The sequence below is a fragment of the Stegostoma tigrinum genome, chromosome 1, assembly GCF_030684315.1.
Source record: "Stegostoma tigrinum isolate sSteTig4 chromosome 1, sSteTig4.hap1, whole genome shotgun sequence".
NCBI classification, from domain to species: domain Eukaryota; kingdom Metazoa; phylum Chordata; class Chondrichthyes; order Orectolobiformes; family Stegostomatidae; genus Stegostoma; species Stegostoma tigrinum.
This window is the reverse complement of record NC_081354.1, coordinates 101,126,622-101,153,219: the sequence shown is the minus strand read 5'-3', so window position 1 is coordinate 101,153,219 and position 26,598 is coordinate 101,126,622. Positions and strand designations below refer to the sequence as shown.

The 26,598-nt window shown below is 42.2% G+C and overlaps 1 protein-coding gene across 5 annotated transcripts in view; it reads left to right on the top strand.

Moving 5' to 3' along the window:
• The window catches only part of atp8a1 (ATPase phospholipid transporting 8A1), a 348,145-nt gene that overhangs the window by 189,502 nt on the left and 132,045 nt on the right, over positions 1 to 26,598 (top strand). For all 5 annotated transcript variants that reach the window (XM_059647441.1, XM_059647433.1, XM_059647431.1 and 2 more), the window contains 3 exons: positions 5,452 to 5,521; positions 9,274 to 9,358; positions 16,146 to 16,285. In XM_059647441.1, the coding sequence (XP_059503424.1) occupies positions 5,452 to 5,521; positions 9,274 to 9,358; positions 16,146 to 16,285 (295 nt within the window). The remainder of the gene's footprint in view (positions 1 to 5,451; positions 5,522 to 9,273; positions 9,359 to 16,145; positions 16,286 to 26,598) is intronic.

The window sequence follows — 26,598 nt, the reverse complement described above, 5'->3', positions numbered from 1 at the left end:
GCTTACTCTTCGCAAGGGCAGATTTTTAATGTTCATGGTCTACATAAAAATTAGTATTTTATACTTGCTATCAAAATTACTTTTTTGTAGTAACAAAATGCTAACTTCACTAGTTCACTTTTCTGGCCATTTTGATGTATTTTAAAGTCCAATATGAGTAAGAGCCTTTGCTAGCATGCAAAGTGGAGTCATGTTGCAAAATGTAAAATAATGTGTAGAAGTCTCAGTTCATGTCTCACTCAGTTGGTAGCACTCTGAATTGTGGGTGAAGTGCCACAAGTCTTTCATTTGTACAATTGGTGAATTCTGGTGATGTATCCAGTATCCTGATCCAGATGGCAAAGGCAGCTCTACAGCCAAGAGGATTATGTCAAACCTTTCTTTCCAGTATATGTAAACCATGCTTGTTCCTGCAGCTGCCCCTCCACGGAAGGGCAGCTTGCACTGAACGCAGCAGTGTTCATTGGTAATGAGATGTGATTACAGCTCTTTTTTCCACACTGTTCTTCTTGAGATTATTGTCTATGTTCTAACGTTCCTAGTTGCAAAACTTAGAGTTTTCTTCCTTTGATGGTAAGGACTGAATGTGTGGTGTTCCCCAACCAGGAGAAAGTGGGACAGTCTGTTTTAAGGCCATCAGTTCTAGCCCCTTCCCATTTGGAGTGCGTTGAGGGAATTCTGAAGGGGACAGCTCAGTCCAAGAAGCTGTTACCCAAAGACAGCTCTTTTGGGCACCCGGTGACTTTCACTGAACTGTCAACTGTATGTAGATTCTTGTTGAGGGTCTCCCAGGTTCACATCTCTCCTTGTTACCAATTCTCCATCACAGCAGGGTTTGGAAAATGGACCCTGGCAGAAGTCTGAATGTGACCTTGGTAAGTAGGCAAGAGAGGCTCTGCTATTGCCCATTTTGATGTAGTAGTGATCAGATTTCAGTGGCATATCGATCTGCCGGGGCAGTTTTGCCTCCACAGCCTTTTATTGCCTTCACAGTTAGATTCATTCAGTCATCGAGAGATACAGCATGGAAACAGACCCTTTGGTCCAACTCATCCATGCCAACCAGATATCCTAGATAAATCGAACTCCACCTGCCAACATTTGGCCCATATCCCTCTGAAACTTTCTTATTCATACACACATCCAGGTGCCTTTTAAGTTTTTTGCACCAGCCTGCTCCACTTCCTCTGGAAACTCATTTCCATACACACACCACCCTCTACATGAAAAAGTTGACCCTTAGGCCTTTCCTATCTCACTATAAACCTGTGCCCTCTAGTTTTAGACATCTTCCACCCTAGGGAAAAGACCTCGTCTATTTACAGTATCCATGCCCCTCATGATTTTATAAATCTCTAAGGTCACCCCTCAGCCTTTGACGCTCCAGGGAAAATAGCCCCAGCCTAGTCAGCCTCTCCCAATAGCTCAAACCTTGCAACCCAGGCCACATGCTTGTAAATCTCTTCTGAACTCTTCGATGCTTCACAATATCCTTCGAATAACCGGGTGACCAGAATTGCACACAGTATTCCAAAAGTGGCACAACCAATGGCGTGTACAGTTGTAACATGACCTCCCAACTCCTACACTCAATGCACTAACCAATACAGCAGACATAACAAAGTGTGGGGCTGGGTGAACACAGCAGGCCAAGCAGCATCTTAGGAGCACAAAGGCTGACGCTTTGGGTCTAGACCCTTCATCAGATCCTTTTTCTGATGAAGGGTCTGGGCCCGAAACGTCAGCTTTTGTGCTTCTAAGATGCTGCTTGGCCTGCTGTGTTCATCCAGCCCCACATTTTGTTATCTTGGATTCTCCAGATCTGCAGTTCCCATTATCTCTGAATCAATAAAGCAGAGTTGTCTTTGGCCGTTGTGGTGTTGAGAATGCTTTGGGCCTTGCTTTGCCTTCCTTGCCTGACCTTGTGCCTTGAATAGTCCTATCAGGAACAAGCTGGGAGCGTCACTAAAAGGATCATCACAGTGCACAAGCCTCTCCCCCAAGTCAAAAGTGGTACTCTATGGATGTATTAATAATTAAAAGTAGGTCAAGAAGCATTTGCCAGGAGATAATGGAGCTTGATATTGCACTCCAAGATAATGGTAAGGTAAATGGTGATTATCATTACCTATTTTAAATAGTGCATAGACTTTAGGCGAGAAACAGATAAGCAGTTAAATGTGAACATTCAGAAGTTCACCATTCAGCCATCAATTTTTCAAACGCAGCATCCCTCTGTCTACCTCAATAGAGATATGCGTTGAAACATCTGAGGCTGCTAAATTTGCATGCTAGGTGCAAGCTAAACCTGCCACAACAGTTTAGAGTCCATAGTTATGAGCACAACTCCCCTTTAATAGCACCAAGAATTAACTATATTAGTGTGGAGTGGTATTCCTTTGGACTAGGAAGTGTTTGTTACATTTTAAAAATGTCATTTTGAATTTAGAGTTTTTTTTTCTGTGCTTCTTATCCTGTCTAAATCCAGTGTTGTTTTTCCTCTATCTCTCTTAACTAATTTGTAATTCAACTTGCTCACTTTAATTTCCTTCTTTCTTAAGTCATCCCATGTTAATTTGCAAACCTTGTATCTCACTGGCCCTGATTTTTGCCCTGTGCAACCCTGAGATCTCCCATTTCTATCACCTTGTTGCCTTTTGCAATTTATTGAGCAAGGCATTCTTGATTTGAATAGGGGCAGGTCTGACTCGGAACAGATATCCGAACCGCGAACTAATGTTGCAGCTTGGCGGCCATCAGCATTGTAAGATGTTATGAGCAAATACAAAACAGGCAGTTTTTTTAGATGAGTACAGAGTTAAGTAAGCTATAGAGAGGGAATTCAAGGAAAGAACAAATCCAAGGCCTTGAAATTAAGGACAGGAGTGATTTAATGGCAAAAGGCATGATGGTGGCAAGCAGAAAGAGCGACAACTATAAGAAGAAAATGTGTCCAGAGGAGGTATAATTGGTTACAAAATTCACAAGAGAAAATGACAGCAGTGATTGTGTTTTAAAATCAAGCTCAACGCTCTGTAATTTGCCTTTGCACAGGTCCATCAGCCTCAGGAACTCCAGTATCAAAGCCTTGATCGTTCTTGATAACGTGTGCAGATTATGAACATTACAACCAAATTGAATCCTGTTCTCATCTGATGCTGGCAAACAAAATTGATGGTGTTTGAGAATGAGAAACAAGACATTTTGCCCCATCCTAAGCTAGGAATGCTGAGGCCAGTTGTAGTGCTCCTGCTTCTTTATCACTTTGATAACTCGGCACAGGTTATGGCTCAGCCATTTATTGAATACTTGGACTGAACTCTGGGAGGGCTACTAGTTACTATTCAACAACATAAGTGAAGCCAAGTTTCTAACTCACTCTATTGATGGTACGATACGTCCCCGCTTCAGATCAACTAACTTAGTATTGTTTTGTTTTAACGTTGTTGCTAAAGTAGTGCCAGGATTATTTCTTCGTGTGGGTAGACGCTACATTGCCTTCCCCCCCCCACCCCCCCCCCCCCCCCCCCAATCAATCTCTCTTAAACTCAGAGTTAAGAACTGTCTTCAGATTTTGAAGTAATACTATTTATGATATATTAATACTAAATACTGAAATACATGGTAATCGTAGATATTCTCAGATTTATAATTACATTAGCTCAGGATTATTGTCACTTTTGCATGCTCATGTTCGTGTAATCTCAAGATTCTCTCATTGTAGAATGTTTTAACAGTACCCACACTCTGGTATTTATATTCAGTGATGTGTAGCTCTGTAACATTGTCATAAATTCTCTCAAGGGTTCAAAAGCCAGCATCTCTCCCTCCCCTTGCTTTGTTCCCGTCATCTTAAACACTGTTAACAGTTTCATCCTTGGTACAGGGCCTGGATTACTACCTTTTACAATATTTACTGTGCACTTTTTCCTTAGCTCTCCTACCGCTTCCCAAATCTTTAACTTGAATCATCTGTTTCATTTAATAAATTAGAAAAATCTATATCCAGTTGCAAAGCACTTGAGGTGCAGTCAGTCATTTTACTTTCTCCTTGCTGGTTTCCACTGTATTAGTGAGTAAAGTTGATCTGTCTAAAGGAACTTAGTGATGTAATTTGTATGTATGAAATTTATGAGGTGGTTCTTTCTCTTCTGGGCTATTGTTAGTGATACTAGTGTCAGTTCCCCTAAAAACAAACAAAGTAGCCCACCATATGTTGTTCTTTTTCATGTGAAATTCCTTCTCTTGTAATATTAACTTGTTCTTCAAAGTCTGTTCCAAGAAATGAATGTACATTGGCTGAATTTGATTTGGTGTCAAATCCAAAAGCTGTTTGAGATCTTAGAAATTGTATATTTCACGCTTGCCAATTGATTGCTCTATCACATGGATTCGAAAGCTTTTCTGTTGGAAAAGTTGACATAGGTGAATATTTTTGCACTGAGATATTGGTGATAAGTATTTGAAGCTGTTTTCTTAATTTGGAAGAATCAGGTTGTATCTTGTACTGACTACACTCATTATGCTGTGTTGTGGTGTATTTAATTGATCAAAGTTATTGTTCTGTTGGCATCACTCGGTATTGAAAACCAGCCACCCAGCCAACTGATCTACGCACTCCCTCCTGACTCAACCTCATACTCCAAACTCCACTCCTGTCTCCTTCTGACCCAATCTTTCTCTGCGCACCTTGCTTCTCCCTTTGCTATTCCACCTGATCTTGCCCCTGCTTAGCCCGAGTGTTACTTCCCACCCTTTCTTCTTGGGCACTACCTTCCATCTCAAGTACAGTCTTGCCTCCTGTACCCTAACTCCTCCACTTCTTAATCTGGCTTCTGGAATTTCATCACTGGGCTCCTGGCTTCGCTGGTAGCTTCTTCTGCTCTTGGGCTCCATCTTGTGCCTAGAGCTGGTGACTTCAAGGATGGCAACTGATACCTGCACCAACCAAGGTCCACCACTTGATAGAGCATTGTCAATTGAAACGTGTATGGCTATATGATTTTTTTTAATTGTTCTGTACCTTACTTTTATTTATTTTACTGTATATTTAATGATGCATTTTGTGTTGCAGTTTATTTCAGTGAGGCATACACAATTCTGCCTATGTTTTGTATACTGTTTGAATAGGCACTCCTAATTCTCTTAAAATTGATTCACTTAAAGTGGTAATTTTCAAGAATACTGCAACAAGTTGAAATAAACACTTAGTGTAACACTGCTGGATGTTAAATGTACCTTGAAACTGTCAAAAAACATTGTGCTCAAGTTATAACTTTTTTAATTTCTTCTTCCATTGATATATAAACTGTTAATTATGTACAAGTACTCAAATGCTAAGTGACCTGTGACTGAGCTAAAGGATCTAGACTGTATTTTAAAAACTTATTTCTGACAGTATTTTAAAATGTACTAAAGGGGCATGTGTGACTGTGATCTGGTTTCTTACAGCAATAGAAAACGGATGTCTGTGATTGTGCGGATGCCATCAGGAAAGCTGAGACTTTACTGTAAAGGAGCAGTAAGTCTTCCACTAATCTTCATGCTAATTTAACAGTATTTTCATAAAGTTGTTCTTGCTGTTACAAACAAACTTAGTAATGATTTTCATTTGCCTTCCAGTTGAAGTGGACAGTTACCTGCATTTCATTCAGTCTAGTGTATTGTGTTCACTGTTCACAAGAAAAACCAAAAGAACTGTGAATGCTGTAAATCAGAGACAGAAATAGAAGTTTCTGGAAAAGTTCAGCGTGTCTGACAGCATTTGTGGAGAGAAATTAGAGAACTTTTCAAGTTGCGTGACCCTTCCTCAAAACTGCAGTTTTTAGGAAGGTGTCAGTCGACCCGAAATGTTAACTCTGATTTCTCTTCACTGTTCACGATGTGGCCTACTTTACATTGAGAGACAAAACACTGATTGGGGAATCGTTGTGTGGAACATCACTGTTCTATCTGCACAAATGACTCCGAGCTTCCAATTGTCTGCCATTTCAACACACCATTGTGTGTTCCCAAGCAAATGTTTCTCTCTCAGGCTTGCTGTAGTTCTGCCACGAAGATCAATGCAAGCTGGAGGAACAACACCTCGCCTTCCACCTAGGTACCTTGCAGCCATCAGCACTCAACAATGAGTTTAGCACTTTCAGTGCATTAACACCACCTCCAATGTTTGTCCCAGAACCCCACAACCCAGGCCCTTTTCAGTAATGAATACAGCAGGCCAAGCAGCATCTTAGGAGCACAAAAGCTGACGTTTCTGCCCTGGACCCTTCATCAGAGACTCTCTGATGAAGGGTCTAGGCCCGAAACATCAGCTTTTGTGCTCCTGAGATGCTGCTTGGCCTGCTGTGTTCATCCATCTCCACGCTTTGTTATTTCGGATTCTCCAGCATCTGCAGTTCCCATCATCCCTTTTCAGTAATGGGCTGTTCCCATCACGACCAACTATTCACACTTCCTGCTATCATCAATTCAGCATTACTTCTCTCCTGGTTTACTATCAGAAAACTTTTTGCTTCCCTTCTCTCTTTCTCTCTGTGAACACTGTCACCATTCATTCGACTCATTTTGTTCTTCACCCACATCTCCTCCATTATCAGCATAAGTGACACAATTTCTCAGCTGCTTTCAGTTGTGACCAAAAGTCACTGGATGTAAGACAGCTTGGTTTCTTTCTCCACAGATGTTGCCAGTCCTGCTGAGTTCCTTCAGCACTTTGTTTTTGTTTCAGATCTCCAGCAACCAGGGATTTTTTGTTTTATGTTAATAGCTTTCCTTTCTTGACTACTTCAGAAGTGGAATTATAGTAATTTAAATCAAAATAAAAGTTTGTATTTCAGCTGTAACTTGTGACAAAATAAATGTACTTTAAAAATATTAAATATGGAAGTAAAAACAAAATTGGAAATGCTAGCTAAGTCAGGCAAGATCTGTGGAGAGAAACTTAAGTTAACTTTTAGGTCAGTGACCATTCCTCAGAGCTGAAGAGCAACAAAAATGTTGGTGAAAATGTAGACGAAGAACAAAAAAGAATTCTGTGATAAGTGGAGGGCAGAAGAAACTAAGTGTCAAGATACTTAATAAGGCAAAAGCCAAAGAGACTGCCAATTGGGTGTAGCCTTGGAATAACTGGACTGTGGCAGTGTGGATACAGAATTTGCTGAGTGACAAGTATCATTAAGTTAGTTAATGGATGTTCTTCTGATTGAAGGAGATCTGTCATGGAATTCCTCAATGCAGCGTTGGCACCCTTGATCTTCCTGGTACATCTTAATGATTTAGACGACTTCAAAATTTGTAGATGACTCAAAATTTGGAAGCAATGAAAAATGTGAAGGGGCATTGTAGACCTTCAAAAAGACAAGTTGGAGGAGTTGGTGGTAAGTGGCAGAATAATGTGGAAAAGTGTGAGGTGATATATTTTGGTAGGAAGATCATGTAAAACAAAATTTAAAAGTAGTACAACTCTGAAAGGGGTGGAAAATCAGAGGGACCTGGGTATATATGTACACTATTAAAGATAGCAGGACATGTTGAGACAGCTGTTAATGAAACAGAGAGTATTCTAAGTTTTATGAGGGATGTAGAGTAAAAGAGTAAGAAGATTCTGTTGAACTTAAGTAAGGCACTTGTTTGGCCTCAGTTGGAATATTGCATTCACTTTAGGTTCAGATAGGTCCTTGATCAGTAAGGGGATCAAATGTTATGGGGATAAGGCAGGTGAATCGGATTGAGAAATATATCAGCCTCATTCTGCTGCTATTTCTTAGGTGCACTTCTGATTTCTTAGTGCAGAAAGATATGAGACTGTTGGAGGATATGCAGGACAGAATTTGAGAATGGTTCCAGGATGAAACATTTCAATTATGAAGGTAGTACCAACTCCTCCAGTTTGTACTAAATAAAAACAGAAAGAACTGTGGATGCAGTTATTGGAGCTACACCCATCCAGGCAAGTGGGGAGCATTCCATCACACTCCTGGTGTGTGCCTTGTAGATAGTGGACAGGCTCTAAGGAGTCAGGAGGTGAGTGTCTCTCTACAGCATTCCTAGTCTCTGACCTGCTCTTGTAGCCTCAGTATTTATATGGCTAGTCCAGTTCAGTTTCTGGTTAGTGTTAAAACCCCCAATATTGCTAGTGAGGCATTCACTGATAGAAATACCATTGAACATCAAGGAGCGATAGTGAGATTCACTCTTGCTGGAGGTTATCATGAGTTTGAATTCCACAATGGTAAATGGTAAAATTTAATTTCTATAAAATCAGAAATAAAAGGCTAACCTAATATTGGGCCGGTGAGGACTGACAATTGTCGTAGACACCCATATGGATCACTTTGTACTTTAAGGAAGAAAATCTCCCATCCTCACTTGATCTGAGCTACATGTCACTACAGATCTGCAGCAATGTAATTGATTCTTGAACTATCCTTTGGGCAATTAGGTATAGTACATCAAAGTTTTAACTCTGATGGCGTAAGTGGCACAGAAGCATCCTTGACCCAAAGTCTCCAAGGGACGACTTCCCAAAGACAAAATTTGCATTGGGATATTTGGCTCTGATAAGCTGGGCATTGTCCTGATGTGAAAAATCAGAATGAGAATGTAGTATCTCAAGCAGTACTTAATAGAAGAACATTTTCTGTATAGCATCCACAAATGTGTAGAAGTTTCAAGGCCAGACCTAAGCTGTGAGTTAGAGGTTTCAGGCAAAGATTTTAGGGCCTTGTACCAATGCGCAGCCATGTCTGAAAGGGAAAGACATAGAATTTCTCCATTTCACATTCATTTCCTTGCCTTGTGAGTCAGAACTTAACATTGATTTTAGTTATTAAGTGGCATTGGTTAGAGGGCAGTGTAACAGTATGCTTCCTAGGTGGCTAATGGTTCAAGCAATGTCCATCCCACTTTGTCATAATCTAGTGACACCAATTACCTTTACAGCAAGTGTTTGTTTCAGTAATGCATGTTTGGTTAAAAATCGGCACAGAGAGTTGAGGATTTGCAGCAGAGTAACTCAACAACAGCCTCTACATCCTTGGTTGGAACAATGCCTGCTACAGGCAAACAAACTCCAGCGCCAGGCCTAACGTCCTGAAACATCAGTCTCGATCCTCTACCTCATAAATTGAGTCTGGTCTTGGAAATTGCAATAACTCCTGGTAATGGGCATAGAGTTTTGTATAATGCAAGTGATGATCTGAAATAGTCATCATATGCAAGTTCAGTGATTTTTTTTAAAGTTGTATTTTAACACATGGTTTTATTTTACAGGATACTGTTATTTATGAGCGGCTGTCTGAGAGTTCAAGATATAAGGACATTACTTTGAAGCATTTAGAGCAGTTTGCTACAGAAGGTTAGAACTTTACAGAGTATATCTGAATATTTTTAAGTGAAGTTCCAGTAATTTTCATTAACAATGTGGAGTTTCCAAGTGTTTTCCACTTGAATGTCAACACAGTTTAAACAACAGAAATACAATAGCACAAAAGATTGTGGAATTTAAAAAAAGCAAGGAAATTACACTCCTAACCATCTTCTCTCTACTTACTGACTTTTCACACTTGTTCAAAAGTCAGTTCACGCAAAGCAGATCCAGAGCACATCCTTAGCTGTCAGCGAGGCTCATTGCATTGCACCCAGATATTTAGGGGCCAAAGACCAGCTTTACATTGTAACCTCAGCTCTGCTCTGCTCTTCACACTTATGTCATAATTAAGTTCTTTAAATTCAGTTTATTGACCTATTCTTGATACATAAAAACTAGAGCCTTGTTGTGCAGTGGTAACATCCCTACTTCTGAGCCACGAGTTCTGACCTGGCGTGGAAGCATGTTGAAAAGATCCAAACGAGTTGATTTAAAATAAGGTCTGTCATTAGTGTTCAGCTGAAATGCTTGTCTGGTCTTTTCCTTAATCTGCAACAACTCTACCTTCTAAATCTGTGACCTCTACCACGGTGAAGAACAAGAGTAGTGGTTGTATAGGAATGCCTCCACCTGCAAGTTTCATTCCAGTCAATACACCATTTTCATTCCTTCCCTGACATTGGTTCAGAATCCTAAAACTCACTCCTTGACATTATGTACCTACACTACATGGACAGCAGCAGCTTAAAAAGGCATGCTCTCAAGGATGAATACAGATGAGTGATAAATGCTGATATGACCAATATTGTGAACAGGCTTATTAAAAAAAAAATTCAGTCCAGACTTTTAATTTGTTAAATGCTAGGTGCTTTTTCCAATTTTCCAATCAGTCATTAGTTGATACTGCTTATTAATGAACAGTTGTATAGTTTGAATTTGTGCCAATAAATTTAAGTGAAAACTTGGATGCAGCTCCAATTCAGCCTGACTGATACTGTATTTAATGTGCCCTGAAAATTTTGGACTGATTATGCCCCCAGCTGAAAATCCATGCCAGTATGATAAACATTATGTTCGGTCGTTATGTATAATGAGTTGTAGGCAGGATGGTCACTCAGTGGGGAGCACTGCTGCTTAACAGCACCAGGGACCCAAGTTCGATTACACCCTCAGGCAATTGTCAGCGTGGAGTTTGCATATTCTCCCCACGTCTTCCTCTGGGTGATAATAAAATGTGAGGCTGAATGAACACAGCAGGCCCAGCAGCATCTCAGGAGCACAAAAGCTGACGTTTCCGGCCTAGACCCTTCATCGGTGAGGGTTCTGGAATAAATAGGGAGAGAGGGGGAGGCGGACCGAAGATGGAGAGAAAAGAAGATAGGTGGAGAGGAGAGGATAGGTAGGGAGGGGATAGGTCAGTCCAGGGAAGACGGACAGGTCAAGGAGGTGGGATGAGGTTAGGAAGTAGGAGATGGAAGTGCGGCTTGGGGTGGGAGGAAAGGATGGGTGAGAGGAAGAATAGGTTAGGGAGGCAGAGACAGGCTGGACTGGTTTTGGGATGCAGTGGGTGGAGGGGAAGAGCTGGGCTGGTTGTGTTGTGCAGTGGGGGGAGGGGACGAACTGGGCTGGTTTTGGGATGCGGTGGGGGAAGGAGAGATTTTGAAGCTGGTAAAGTCCACATTGATACCATTGGGATGCAGGGTTCCCAAGCGGAATATGAGTTGCTGTTCCTGCAACCTTCGGGTGGCATCATTTTCCCAGGGCAGAAATGGCTAGCACGAGGGGTCATAGTTTTAAGCTGGTTGGTGGAAAGTATAGAGGGGATGTCAGAGGCAGGTTCTTTACGCAGAGAGTTGTGAGAGCATGGAATGCGTTGCCAGCAGCAGTTGTGGAAGCAAGGTCATTGGGGTCATTTAAGAGACTGCTGGACATGCATATGGTCACAGAAATTTGAGGGTGCATCCATGAGGATCAATGGTCGGCACAACATTGTGGGCTGAAGGGCCTGTTCTGTGCTGTACTGTTCTATGTTCTATGTTCTATGTTCTATCATTGTGGCACTGCAGGAGACCCATGATGGACATGTCATCTAAAGAATGGGAGGGGGAGTGGAAATGGTTCGTGACTGGGAGGTGCAGTTGTTTATTGCAAACCGAGCGGAGGTGTTCCGCAAAGTTGTCCCCAAGCCTCCGCTTGGTTTCCCCAATGTAGAGGAAGCCACACCGGGTACAGTGGATGCAGTATACCACATTGGCAGATGTGCAGGTGAACCTCTGCTTAATATGGAAAGTCATCTTGGGGCCTGGGATAGGGGTGAGGGAGGAGGTGTGGGGGCAAGTGTAGCATTTCCTGCGGTTGCAGGGGAAGGTGCCGGGTGTGTTGGGGTTGGAGGGCAGTGTGGAGCGAACAAGGGAATCACGGAGAGAGTGGTCTCTCCGGAAAGCAGACGGGTGGGGATGGAAAAATGTCTTGGGTGTTGGGGTCGGATTGTAGATGGCGGAAGTGTCGGAGGATGATGCATTGTATCCGGAGGTTGGTGGGGTGGTGTGTGAGAATGAGGGGGATCCTCTTAGGGCAGTTGTGGGGGGGGCGGGGTGTGAGGGATGTGTTGTGGAAAATGCGGAAGACGCGGTCAAGGGCGTTCTCGACCACTGTGGGGGGAAAGTTGCAGTCCTTGAAGAACTTGGACATCTGGGATGTGCGGGAGTGGAATGCCTCATCATGGGGGTGGAGGCGGAGGAATTAGGAATAGGGGATGGAATTTTTGCAGGAGGGTGGGTAGGTGGGTGTATTCTAGGTAGCTGTGGGAGTCGGTGGGCTTGAAATGGACATCAGTTACAAGCTGGTTGCCCGCCACGACCACCCAAAGAGGATCCCCCTCGTTCTCTCTCACCACTCCACCAATGGTTCCGACTGGGAGGTGCAGTTGTTTATTGCGAACCGAGCGGAGGTGTTCTGCAAAGCGGTCCCCAAGCCTCCGCCAACCTTTTCACCAACCTCCAGATACAACGCATCATCCTCCGACACTTCCGCCATCTACAATCCGACCCCACCACCCAAGGCATTTTTCCATCCCCACCCCTGTCTGCTTTCCGGAGAGACCACTCTCTCCGTGACTCCCTTGTTCGCTCCACACTCCCCTCCAACCCCACCACACCCGGCACCTTCCCCTGCAACCGCAGGAAATGCTACACTTGCCCCCACACCACCTCCCTCACCCCTATCCCAGGCCTTAAGATGATTTTCCATATTAAGCAGAGGTTCACCTGCACATCTGCCAATGTGGTATTCTGTATCCATTGTACCCGGTGTGGCTTCCTCTACATTGGGGAAACCAAGCGGAGACTTGGGGACTGCTTTGCAGAACACCTCCGCTCGGTTCGCAGTAAACAACTGCACGTCCCAGTCGCGAACCGTTTCCACTCCCCCTCCCGTTCTTTAGATGACATGTCCATCATGGGCCTCCTGCAGTGCCACAATGATGCCACCCGAAGGTTGCAGGAACAGCAACTCATATTCCGCTTGGGAACCCTGCATCCCTATGGTATCAATGTGGACTTTACCAGCTTCAAAATCTCCCCTTCCCCCACCACATCCCAAAACCAGCCCAGTTCGTTCCCTCCCCCCACTGCACAACACAACCAGCCCAGCTCTTCCCCTCCACCCTCTGCATCCCAAAACCAGTCCAGCCTGTCTCTGCCTCCCTAACCTGTTCTTCCTCTCACCCATCCCTTCCTCCCACCCCAAGCCGCACCTCCATCTCCTACTTACTAACCTCATCCCACCTCCTTGGCCTGTCCGTCTTCCCTGGACTGACCTATCCCCTCCCTATCTCCCCACCTATGCTCTCCTCTCCATCTATCTTCTTTTCTCTCCATCTTCAGTCCGCCTCCCCCTCTTGCCCTATTTATTCCAGAACCCTCAGCCCATGCCCCCCTCTGATGAAAGGTCTAGGCCGGAAACGTCAGCTTTTGTGCTCCTGAGATGCTGCTGGGCCTGCTGTGTTCATCCAGCCTCATGTTTTATTATCTTGGATTCTCCAGCATCTGCAGTTCCCATTATCACTGATACAATCTTCCTCTGGGTGCTCTGGTTTCTTCCAACAGTCTAGAGATGTGCAGGTTAGGTGGATTGGCCATGCTAAATTGCCCTTAGTGTGCAGAGTCGTGCAGGATAGGAGGATTAACCATGGGAAATGCAAGGTTACAGGGAAAAGGTAGGGGGATGGGCCTACTTGGTATGCTCTTTGGATGGTCAGTATGGTCTCAATAGGCTGAATGATCTGCTTCCACACTCTATAGATTCTATAATTCTAGGCAGAATGTAATTTTGATTTTTATTTTGAAGATATCAATTCTATTTCAGTGTGCCCCTTTCTGTTTTTCTGGCCTTCATAATAATTGTATATGTATTTGATATGAATTATGGCATTTATTGTTCATGCAACAGTGTTTTGGTGTGTAAAGGCCTAAATAGGGAATGGAACAAAGTTAATTAAATTAACTCCTCCAGGGTATCTAATGTGCACCAGAGAACAAAGCAGTCACATCCTAACTCTCTGGATTCTAAGAGCATTCACATGAAAACTACAGTTACCCTGTGCATACTTAGACCTGATTTTTCAACGGTAATACTACTTGTAGGATCTGAATCATGTAGTATTATGAGCAAAAACATCAAATTTGTAGTGGAATACGTTCCACATGCGCGACACTACAAAATGTCAACCTGTGTATAAATTGTGATGTGTGGTTAAAGTACATTAATACCTGAATTGCAACTATTTGTTCCACTGCATAAAAACCAAAGCTAATTTGTCTTATGACCTTTGAGGAACTATTGAAAAGGTTCTTAAAATAAGAATACAAGAGAACAGCAAACAGTTTAAATAACTGAGCTGTTGCTGCTTCAAGTCCAAGCAGAAGTATTTTAGTCTCAATAAATAACTAATACTGTGAATTACTAATTATGGAATGCAATTTACAGGAATTAAGTATTGGAACTAAAGTGATTATCTTGTGAAAAGAAAAAACATAGCATGCATCACTTTAAACATAAGTTCTTGCTACTGGAAGCAGAACAATATTTGATTATCAAAATAAGGGTTTATTAATATTAAGCCAGATCTTATTGGACTGTGCGCTTATGAATAAAATCATCTATAGACTGAATAATTGGTAAGATAGCTAAGATTCAATTATTGTTCTGTCGTCAGTAAATTAGCATCAGTAGTGGAAACTTTGAAATGCATTGGTGACTCAAAACAATTAAGAGCTTGTAAATGTTGATTAGACCTTTTTAGCCCATGTTCTGTTTGCCTGAAGCTTCTGGCCCTATTAGATGGTCCCTAGGTTTGCCTTGGCCTCTTTCCCAGCATGGCACGTTGGTGAGTTAAGGAGTCCAGGGCTGTCTGCTATCATAGAAATCATTGCAGGTAAATAAGGCACAGCTTCCTGGGCAACTGACAATGCCAGTGGAAGTGTTTTTGAAAATGTTTGTCCATGTCTCATTTTACTGAATCTTGAATTTATTTTGGAGGTGAGGAAGGGATTTGAAGTATTAAGCATGTGTGGACCTAATGGTGAGGATATCTTTCATCACTGGTCCAACTTTTAATGTATTCACAATACAATGGTGCAATTAGAGAGTTGGGTATTCTTGCTGATTATTTTATTTGCTACTTTGCTGCCCAGTGCTCTTCCAAGGTCGAAGAAGGATAATCCCAACTGATTTTTCCACTCCATGAACTGAGATTTTGAGAGCTGCTCTACCTTCATCAAATTTGGCTATCCAAGGAAGCCTTGTTTCATTTACCCTTTACCTCTACTTGAGGCTAATGTACTTTGAGGGCAAGGTTATCTTCGTTTTGTCTATCAATCCACCTTACCTTGACTTGGTAGCTTTTCCTGGTGCGTTAGCAGCATAAGGTGATGGTATATATCTGTCCAGGGATGTGCAGCCTTGGTGGATTAGCCACGGTAAATGCAGGATTATGGGGACTGGATCAGGGGCTAGGTCTGAGTGGGATGCTGTTCAGAGCATGGATGCAGACTTGATGGACTCTGTGGATTCTATGATTTTGAGATTGCTATTGTTTTATATATGGCTGAAAACATAACACTGATCAGAAATCAGTCAGTCAGTCTTATCTTGTCTAATACTAATATGACTTTTATTCCATATGACACCCCTGTAATATCACTAAATTACAGTTTTAAGATGGGAAAGGAATAAACTAACTTAAGATCTGGCAGTATGAAGATAGGTCAGAAATTAACTCTACTTATCTAATGGATTGTGAGATGACAGACTGATTTATTCATGCTGTGGTCCCATCCATATGTTTGCATTTTTTCTTCATCTGGTTCTGCCTGTTAGCAAGGATAATGAACTGGAAGCCTCAAGTTTCGTATAGTGCCTGCTCATTATCAAAAACCATCATAAATCCAACTGACTGGTGAGACCAAGCCTGAGAAGAGATATTGTTGCTGAGTGATATAAATAACATCATAGCAAACAACTTTTTGCTTAAAATAATTTATTTGAATCGAACAGTAGAATTGAACACACGTAAGAAATTTTGGCAAAAATGTTTGGAATTCTTTCTCAACACTTTGTAGAAAGGAGTGATTTTTTCAGTTCCCCAATCTTGACATTAAAACAGACTTTCAATTTCCAGAGTCTTCTAAACAATTGTTTGTGCTTTTTATTTTTGCATGTCATGCTTTGAATTGCTTTATTTGAATTGTAATAACACTGAATTTTACTGTTTCAGGTTTGAGAACCTTGTGTTTTGCCGTAGCTGAGGTTTCAGAGACCATGTACCGAGATTGGTTGGAAATATATCAACGTGCTTCGACTGCACTGCAGAACAGGTTACTCAAGCTTGAAGAAAGTTATGAACTGATTGAAAAAGTAAGTATTTCGATGCTTCCTGTTTGAATGAATTATGAAGAAAGTGTTCTTTTTAGCTCACAAGAAAATCAGAAGCAAAGTGTATTTACATTACAGCATTACAGTTAGGGACTGATATAGTACTATCAGATTTCATTCAGTGCAAAAATAACTGGTCTAATATAGACAGACTTAATATTGTAAATAGTCAGTGCACAAGTTACACAACCAAGCTCAAGCTTTGAACATGCCTTATTTCCATTTATATTTTCACTAAAAATATCATTCTACAAATTTTGTTGACCACCTAAATCTCCTGTATTGATCGTAGTTTGTTTTGCAAACTCTAGTCTGTAGAACGTAGCATTTTTCGGCAATCCACATCACCATGGGCTAAATCACTGAATAGATCCTCCAGGTATTTATAAAACTGCAATCCTGCCTTGGAGAGTACGTGTTTACAGTTCGAGCAAGTAGATACGAAGATATTATTTATAACTTCCTTACACATACTCTTTTTAAGCTTCTACAACTGTATCCCAGGAGGTCACTGTGGTGTTTCTCAAGTTGATGCTCTGCAACAAATAACACAGCTGTTCGGGAATCCTCTCCCATGTTTACCATGGACTGTCCCATTACTGCAATGGATACCCTCGTAGCAATAACATGGTTTGGCCTGTTGGCTCATTAGCTTTCATAACTAAGTTCAAGGTGATCAGCTGGCATTGAGAAAGCTTACACTGAGGAGGGTAAAATCTTTGGATATGATAGCTCACCTTCAATTTGATGTCTGACATTCTTCAGGATTTACATTCGTAACTCCTCTGTTTACTTGCAGGGCCAAAATGACTATGTACCTGAATTAACAACACATTACTGAATGCAGGACAGGAGAAGATTGAGATTTTTCTCATTACTGGTACATCATAGTCTTCAAAACTCAGGACCATTGCACATCAAGCTTCTCAACAAAATGGTCATTCTATATTATGATAACTAAATGACGCACAAGGTTGATTACTGTAGAGAGCTTCAAAGACATCTGTACTGACATATTTTTGCACACTAGTGACTGAATTGTCAGCACAAAGCAACCACTCCTGCCAAGATTGTTAGCGACATTGCAATCCTTATGCATGACAATACGTGCATATCCATTAATGGATAAACCTTTGGCTTGTCAAAGAATCTTGCTGAGAAATATTGCAGAGAACATTGAAAATTATTTTTAAGACCTAAGAACATACTGAAACAAGTCTGAGTGAGAATCCATTTTGAACACTCAACACACTAAAGTTTCACCAAATAATTTGGTTTCCGATGAGGCCGTAAGATGTCTCAATATTGCAACCTATCAGATTTTGAGCCCCTCTCTCCGTAAACTTGGATACTGAGAGAATCACTGTAATTTGTACTAGCTTCTCATTTCTCTGGTTTTGATGGGCCTTGACGTATTTGTCAGTGTAGATCCTGCACTGATCTGAGGTGACAGTTCTGTTTGTGAAAGCCAATATTCATTTTCCACATTGCTGCTCGAGAGCCATGTATTAAAGTTGCATTGCTCATCATTGTGGGAAGCAGGGGCCCAGTTTTTGTTGTTTTTGCTGTAATTACTCCACTGAAGCAAATAACAGTTTCTGGAGTTTAGATATTTGTAGGACAAAGTAAGAATTCAAATTTTGTTATCTTAGCGTTTATAGTATTAAAGACCGTCACACAGACCATCATCTCTCTTGCAATCAGAAGCCAACATAAACCTCCACTGTTAATCTAATTTTAAAAACCCTGCAAAATGTTAAACCTTGCTGAATAAGCAGTCTTACCAATGCGCTGAGCCCATATTTGCCACTCAATCAGAATCACTGAAACTGATGATCTGGTCAATATCGCCATCGCTATTTGCAGAGTCTTGCTGTGCACAAATTGAGTGTTTCCCTGACGCCAATGTCAGAGTGAAAAGCACGTTCCAAGCCCATGCTGCTAGCAACAGGATCCTCTCAGTGATTTTAACCACACACAGCCTCCTAATTGGCTGCCTGTGGACCTGCCTTCCGATTTAGGGACTGCAGACCGGCAGCTCTGATTCCTAAGAAGCACTCACACAAGAGGTACTCAGATGCAAAAGGCAGGACTGCTGGAATATTGGAGATAAAGTCAAATCATGGGACACAATGTCAGCATTGTAATACCTTCGGTCCGCAGTTCCCTCTTTGTTCCATTGTCTGTCTCAATCTGGATATAGCTGCGAAGAAGCACAGGTAGTTAATCCACCATTGACTAAATGACAAGAACATTGACAAGTAACAGCACGCAGGTCTTTAGTTACAGTAATTCCCTGCCACATCCTTTGATTACAATTCCCCAGTAATTGAGGCCATGGTGGGGAGCTGATCTAACATGACTCTTCCTACTCACCCCTCCAGAGCTTAGGTCAACTTAAAATCAGGCTTGGGGATAATTCTAGTAAAATCCTGCCTGTTGATACTGCACATTGATTGCTAAAATGGTGTGTAACTTTGCTGAAAATGCTGGGCTTCAATATCTTGAAAATGTTAATAAAGCTGTATGTGGGATAGAGCTAATTGGCTTGGTCAGTCAAGGTAACAATGAGGTAACAGCATGAGGGTTTGGAAGTATTCATACACTGCATCTAACTTCCTAATGAAGAGTATATAGTGCACCACACGAAGTGGCACTCCTGATGCAAAATAGTGCATCATCCAAATTACAATAATCAATCTCATGAACAGTGAGTAATTGTGGAAAGTTAACGCATTTAAAATAGTGAATTCGCATGTTGACATGGATAAAAGATTGCCTGTCTAACAGAAAGCAGAGTGAAAGTACAATTGGGTCTTGTTCTGGTGATGTGCCAGAGGAATCAGTGCTGGGACCTCAACTGTTAACAGTTTATATAAAAACTTTGTATCCCTACATGCAAAATTATGGTTACTAAATTTGCTAATGACAACTGTTTCATAGAATCTAAAAGTAATCAAGTATTTAGGATAATGAAATGTGAGGCTGGATGAACACAGCAGGCCCAGCAGCATCTCAGGAGCACAAAAGCTGACGTTTCGGGCCTAGACCCTTCAGAGATGAAGGGTCTAGGCCCGAAACGTCAGCTTTTGTGCTCCTGAGATGCTGCTGGGCCTGCTGTGTTCATCCAGCCTCACATTTCATTATCTTGGATTCTCCAGCATCTGCAGTTCCCATTATCACTGATACAAGTATTTAGGATGATATTTTGCATCTATTTTGAAGATGTTGAAATTAATTCTTCTGCTTTGAAAAGTTCTATTCAGTGTCTTTATATTTGAATTGGTTACTATTAGAATCACACGAATGGAGTGGTAGATAGTCATATGCCATGTTTCTTAGATAATGGGAACTGCAGATGCTGGAGAATCCAAGATAACAAAATGTGAAGCTGGATGAACACAGCAGGCCAAGCAGCATCTCAGGAGCACAAAAGCTGACTTTTCGGGCCTAGACCCTTCATCAGAGGGGTCTAGGTCCGAAACGTCAGCTTTTGTGCTCCTGAGATGCTGCTTGGCCTGCTGTGTTCATCCAGCTTCACACATTATTGCCATGTTTCTTACTTGGCCAGTCATACAGGGCACCAGAAGGTGGCAGCCTTCAACATAGAAAATAAAGTTAATTGTGCTGACTTTTCCCATATTTTTAGCTGAATATTTTTCTTGATGAGATTCAAGGTAAACAGTGCCCGTGGTCTTTGTGCAATCTTCTGCTCTTCAGTTCATTACATCAGGCCTCTTTAGCACCCGCTTCATAGAATGGAGCAACAGGAATGGCGGAAGTGCTTGCCTTAGCTAGGACTTTGTAACAGAAATTACTGGAAAAGCTCAGCAAGTCTGGCAACACCTGTGGAGCTAAATCAGAGTTAATGTTTCAGGTTAAGTAATCCTTCCTCAGAACAGTTGCAACAATTTCTGTTTCTGATTTACAACAGCAGTCCTTTCAGATTTTATTCAGGAATTTGTAATGTTCACACTATTGGTGCCATCTTTAAACCCTAGCTTCCCAGCACTTCAGATGCTGCAAGTTGCTAACTGCCCTTTATGCTGTGCTTCTGCAGTTTTAGACACCCAAAGAAATGGTCCAGAAAAGCAAGTTAGCTCTTCATTTTGCTGACCGGGACCATGAGTTACTTGTGGATGGGGTGGCTGAAAGAAAGGCATTGCCTTTTCATACTGAGAGGCAAAGGAAGCTACAGCATCAGATACACCCAGCCTAGACTGAGATAGCAGCTTGGGTCAGTACAGTGTCCTTGGTTGAAATAAAACCCACTAGTGCAGGAAGAAGATAAATTATCTTCTGCGCTCTGCAAGGATAAGTGCGACTAAATTTTCTGGGCTACCTCATGCTCACGGGGCCACCACTCATTGCAACTCTACTGCTGTATGCACACCTCACCAAAGCTCATGGATTGGGCAGAGGGTATCAGACCTGTAGGCGAACCCAGGCAAAGGCTTTCCATTGGTGCAATGGAGGATAGAACAAACAACAGTGCAGCACAAGAACAGGCTCTCCAGCCCTCCAAGCCTGCATTTTGCCCTTCCACACTAAAGTTGTACTCGTTCACAGGATCCATATCCCTCAATTCCCATCCAAGTCATGTATTCTTCCAAGTGCCTCTTGAATTCTGCTGTTGTCTGCTTTCACCACCACTTCTGGCAGTACATTCCAGTCGTGTATCACCCTTTGAGTGAAAAATGTGCATCACACATATCTCTTTTAAACTCCACCCTTGTCTGCAGCTTGAACCAGTGTCCCCTAGTAACTGAGCCCTCCACCCTGAGGAAAAAGCCTTATACTTTCCACTCTATCCATTGCCATTCATAATGTTATAAACTTCAATCAGGTCATCCCTCAATCTCCTCCAGTGAAAACAAACTGAGTCTTTCCAACCTTTCTTCATAGCTAAAATCCTCCATAACAGGCAACATCCTGGAACACCTTCTCTGTGCCTCTGCAAAGCATCCACATCCTTCCGGTAGTGTGGTGACCAGAACTATATGCAATATTCCAAGTGTGGCCTAACTAAAGTTCGATAAAGCTGCAGCATAACTTATCCTTATATCCTATCCTTATAGAATATCTTTATCCTTGTCCTCTATCCTTATACTTAGTGCCTCTTCCAATGAAGGCAAGCATACCATGAGCCTTTTTTACTACCTTATTTACCTGCGCTGCCACCTTCAGTCATCTGTGGATCTGTACACCAAGATCCCTTTGTATATCAATACTCCTAAGGGTTCTGCCATCCACTGTATAATTTCCACCTGTGCTTGACCTTGCAACATGCATCACCTCACATTTGCCCGGATTAAACTCCACTGCCATTTTTCTACCCTTGCCTCCAACTGATCTATATCCTGTTGTATACTCTGACGGTCCTCCTCACTATCTGTAATTCCACCGAAGTTAGATCTGAAGACTTACTAATTAGACCAGTTATGTTTTCCTCCAAATCATTTATGTAGACTATGTAGATTGCAAACAACAGAGGTCCCAGCACTGATCCCTGTGGAACATCACTAGTCACAGCCCTTCATTCTGAAAAGCATCCTTCCACCGCTACTGTTTATCTCCTATGACAAAGCCAGTTCTGTATCCATCTTGCCAACTCAAGTTTGATACTATGTGACTTCATCTTTTGTATCAGACTGCCATGAGGGACCCTGTCAAAGGCTTTACTGAAGCCATGTAAACAGCATCAACCACTTTTCCTTCACCAATCTTCTCCATCACGTCCTCAAAACACTCGATCAAGTTAGTGAAACATGACGTCCCCTGCACAAAATTGCTATCGCTAAAAAGTCCATTCACTTCTAAGTGCGTAGAAAGATCTTGTCCCAGAGAATCTTTTCCAATAATTTCCCTACCACTGACATGAGGCTTATAGGCCTGTAATTTCCAGGATCATCCCTGCTACCTTTTTTAAACAAGGGGATAATATTAGCTATTCTCCAGTCCTCCAGGACCTCACCTGTATCCAAAGAGGGCACAAAGATGTCTGCCAATGCTCCAGCAATTTGTTTCTTCCCTCCCTCAATATTCTGGGATTGATCCTTTTGGGACTTATCTACCTGAATACTTTTTAAGACGCACAGCACCTTTCCGTTTTGAACAGAAATTTGACTTAGAACTTCTACACTCTGTTCCCCGAGATCATCCTTCACCAATTTCTTCTGTTTGAATACTGTGTGTCAGTATTCATCATTTAGGACCTCACCAATCTCTTCTGGCTGCACACTTAGATTCCCTCCTTTGCCCTTTAATGGGCCAACCCTTGCCCTGGCTACGCTTGCTTTTCATATACGTAATCCTGTTTGCTAATGACTTTTCATGACCTCTCCCCGCCCCCCGCCCCCCCAACCCGCCGTCCCTTTAGCCCTTCTAATTGCTTGTTTAATGAATAGAAGCAGTACTCTTGGTCTGATGTTCTACTTGCCAATCGGTAGACTCCATTGAGGACATACCATAAGTTATGGACCCTCAATGTAACTGAGCAGGCAGTGTTTTGTGATGAAAGTCCATCAGCAAATACGATATATTCCATCTCTACCAGACACCTTTTAATGCCATCTGCCATGGCATTATGCTTGTGCTGTGAAATCCTACACTAGAAACGTAACTTGAAATTTGAACACATGGACAGCCCTAAGATCATGAAACATGGTTTCTTTATTCCAGTAGCATCAGGTCATTACAAACGACTGTTGCAGCTGTCACCCCTCCCTATTGCCACCTACTGATGGAGGTCTTGATGTACTGCTGAGCTCTCTTGTTCAATGCTCTCTATTACAAATGACACTTCCTATTAGAGGTCCTGCTATACGGTTCCCTGCGTGAAACTTACTGTCCTGGAAACCCCACACACGCACGCGCGCGCGCACACTGGCCATATGAAAAGCACTTGTGCGATTAGAGGGTTCAGTTGCACTGTGATGGATGAAAGGTTTGTTTGAGTCGACATAAGTAACAGCATTCTCTTCTAGCTCCACCAACCCGGTTTGGGGTGATATCAGCATTTGTGCAAGGGGACTTTCTCAGCCTGTTATCTGTACAGATACCTTCCAAGGTCTCTAGGTGCTCTAGCGATCACCGACGTTGGGATGCAGGTCAGTCAGGGCACCAAAATCATATGTCTGGCAGCACTTGTTTCTTCAGTTCATGCTTCCCAGCAGATCCTCCCTGCACTGTTTCCAGGACGAGGATAGACCTCCCTGCATCTGATGCATTTCCTTGATCCACAGTACATGGGTCACTCCAGGATTACACGTCGCTGTCCGACTCCACTTCAGTTGAACCATTACGCACCAACACTACAGGTTCCACAGCATCACTGCCATGAGTTGCTTGACCCTATATCACACACCGTGCTCCCGGTCTCAAGCAGCTCCCCTCTGTGAACTGTCTTCTGTGGCTGATCTCCAGCAACAACATAGTGTGTCACAAAATGGCTGCTGTGAGCCTCCTGAACATTAATGTACATACTACCAGCTCTTCAGGCTAACTTGACCAGACAACCACAACTAAAAATGCCCACCCCTCCCCTGACCGGTGCCTCCATAGCAGATAACTAACCTGTAATCCCCAGACTGGATGCATTTGGCCTGAACCTATCCTAAATCTGCACTCCAAGGCCACTTTTATATCCAGGCTGTAGTCGGACCAAACAGCTTGCTGATTGTTGCCAGACCCTTGAACTGAGATCAGATGCTTCCTTGATTGACTGCACCTCTTGATGGACTGGTCCTGTTTGACTTTCACGTGGCTATTTGGTTGAAGCACATGCAATGCATTTGCCAGGGAAACTGCTAAGACATGCTACAGGTGTGACATTGACATTGCACAGGGTTGCACAACGGTGCACCCGCCCCATTGACTGTTTAGTGTTCTGAATGGTGACCAGCCACCCCTCTCTCTCCCTTTGCTGAAAAACAATACAATCCACACAGGCTGAAAAGCCAAAGCACCAAAAACACCATCAAAAGTAGCGTGACACCAGGTTATAGTCCAACAGATTAATTTAAAATCACGAGCGCCTAGCGTTGGGATGCAGGTCAGTCAGAACACACGCACGCGCGCGCACACGGGTGCAAAACCAAGCAAGCAAGTCATGTGCCCCTCAACTCCAAGGTGTAAGTTTAAAGGGCTGGAGTGATGTGAATGTTGATATGAAAGCAGCAACGATAATGTGGATAGGTGATGCCCACTTGAAGGGTGAAAGCGGAGCATCCAGGGAGTTTACAAGGAAATGGTGGGGAAGACTGAGTTGGTTGAAGACCCAGAAAAGCAACTGGTGAGCTACTGCATCCTGATAACTGCTCTGACTTATTACAATTTTGTTTTTCAGCAAGCAAGAGAAGAATTAGGAACTGCATAGAAATTAGGTGTGATTTACCCATAATGAGGTACAGGCACATACAAATAAGATCACTACCATTCATAAGTGAGCTTCAGAACTTGTTATTTAAGGGGAAAATTGGAAAATAAATTTCTCAATGTTGTTTCTGATTTTTTTTTTCATATTTTGTCATATTTTTGCTATACTGCTTCAGCATTGCCCCCACCATTCAAAACAGTGTATAATTCCATTCATTGGCTTACAAATAAAATACTGTTCTGGAGGTGAAATGGAATAATGCAGTATCATAGTAAAAGCCTTTTTTTAATTATTAACAGAGAATATTGGTCAGTGCATTGTATAGGAGTTGGGAGGTCATGTTGCAGCTGCACAGGATGTTGATTTGGACACTAATGGAATACTGCAATCAGAGATAATGGGAACTGCAGATGCTGGAGAATCCAAAGTAACAAAGTGTGAAGCTGGATGAACACAGCAGGCCTGAAACATCCTCTCTGAAGGGTCTGGGCCTGAAATGTCAGCTTTTGTGCTCCTAAGATGCTGCTTGGCCTGCTGTGTTCATCCAGCTTCACACTTTGTTATAATGGAATACTGCGTGCAGCTCTGGTCTGCCTGCTTATAGAACAGATGTTGTGCAACTTGTAAGGGTTCAAAAATATTTACAAAGATGTTGCCAGGGTATGAGGGTTTAAGCTGTAGGAACAGACTGAGGTTATTTCTTCTGGACCATCGAAAGGGGGGGGGGGGGGGTGATCTTTAGGTTTATAAAATCATGAAGGGCATGGATAAGGTGAATAGCCAAGGTGTTTTCCTCATGGTAGGGGAGTGCAAAATTAGAGGACACAGGTTTAAGGTGAGAGGGAAAAGATTTAAAAGGAATCTAAGGGGCAACTTTTTCACACAATATGGTGAGTGTATGGAATGAGCTGCCAGAGGAAGTGTTGGAAGTTGGCACATTACAACATTTAAAAGGCACCTGAATGGGTATATGAATAGGATGGTTGAGAGGGACATGGCAAAATGCGGGCAAATGGGACAAGATTAATTTACATTATCTGATTGATATGTGTGAGATGGACCGAAGGGTCTGTTTCCATGCTGTACAGTGCTGTGTCTGTAATAAGTATCCGTGTATCAGTACTAGCATACATTTGTTTGTTTGCACAGTATATAAAATTTGTTGTTTAACACATTTATGACATATATTCATGCATTTTCAGGTTTTGTTTTTGATGTGAATTTTTATTTTCCACCAGTATACCAGGTAGACACCCCCCCCCAACCCGCCACCGAATAACATTTCCTATTACATCATTCTCATAAATGTTACAAACAATAAGGGACCCCGCCCAGATCCCTGTGATACGTCAATGGACATCAGCATCCAGCCACACAAATCTTATACTATCACCCTCTGTCTCTTACCACTGAACTAATTTTGGATCCAACTTGCCAAGTTATCCTGGACCCCATGTGCTTTGACCTTTATCAGTCTCCCATGTAGGACCCTGCCAAAGGTTTTGGTTGTATGGTAGAATGAAGGGTTGTTACTGAAGAAAACTTGTCTGGATAAGGAACAATTTTTAAAAGCACTAGGTGTACAGTAAATTGGAACAGGGTCTTCACACTGACAATTGAACAATTTTGGATCAATTAACTGCAAACTTGCCGACACTTCTAAAAGAAATATTGTGCAGTTTTGATAGTATTGCACTGTTAGTTAACCTTTTTCATGCAATTAGACTTTATTCTCACATGAATGAGATAAATATTTATATGATCCATTATCAGTAAGATTAACTGTATAACTGATAAAGTACTATACATAGTACATGTATTTATTAACTAATTACTTGGATCAAAAGATTTGTCACATTATCATTGAATTTTGTGACTTATGATTACTGCGTAAAACGTACGTAATGACTGGCATCTG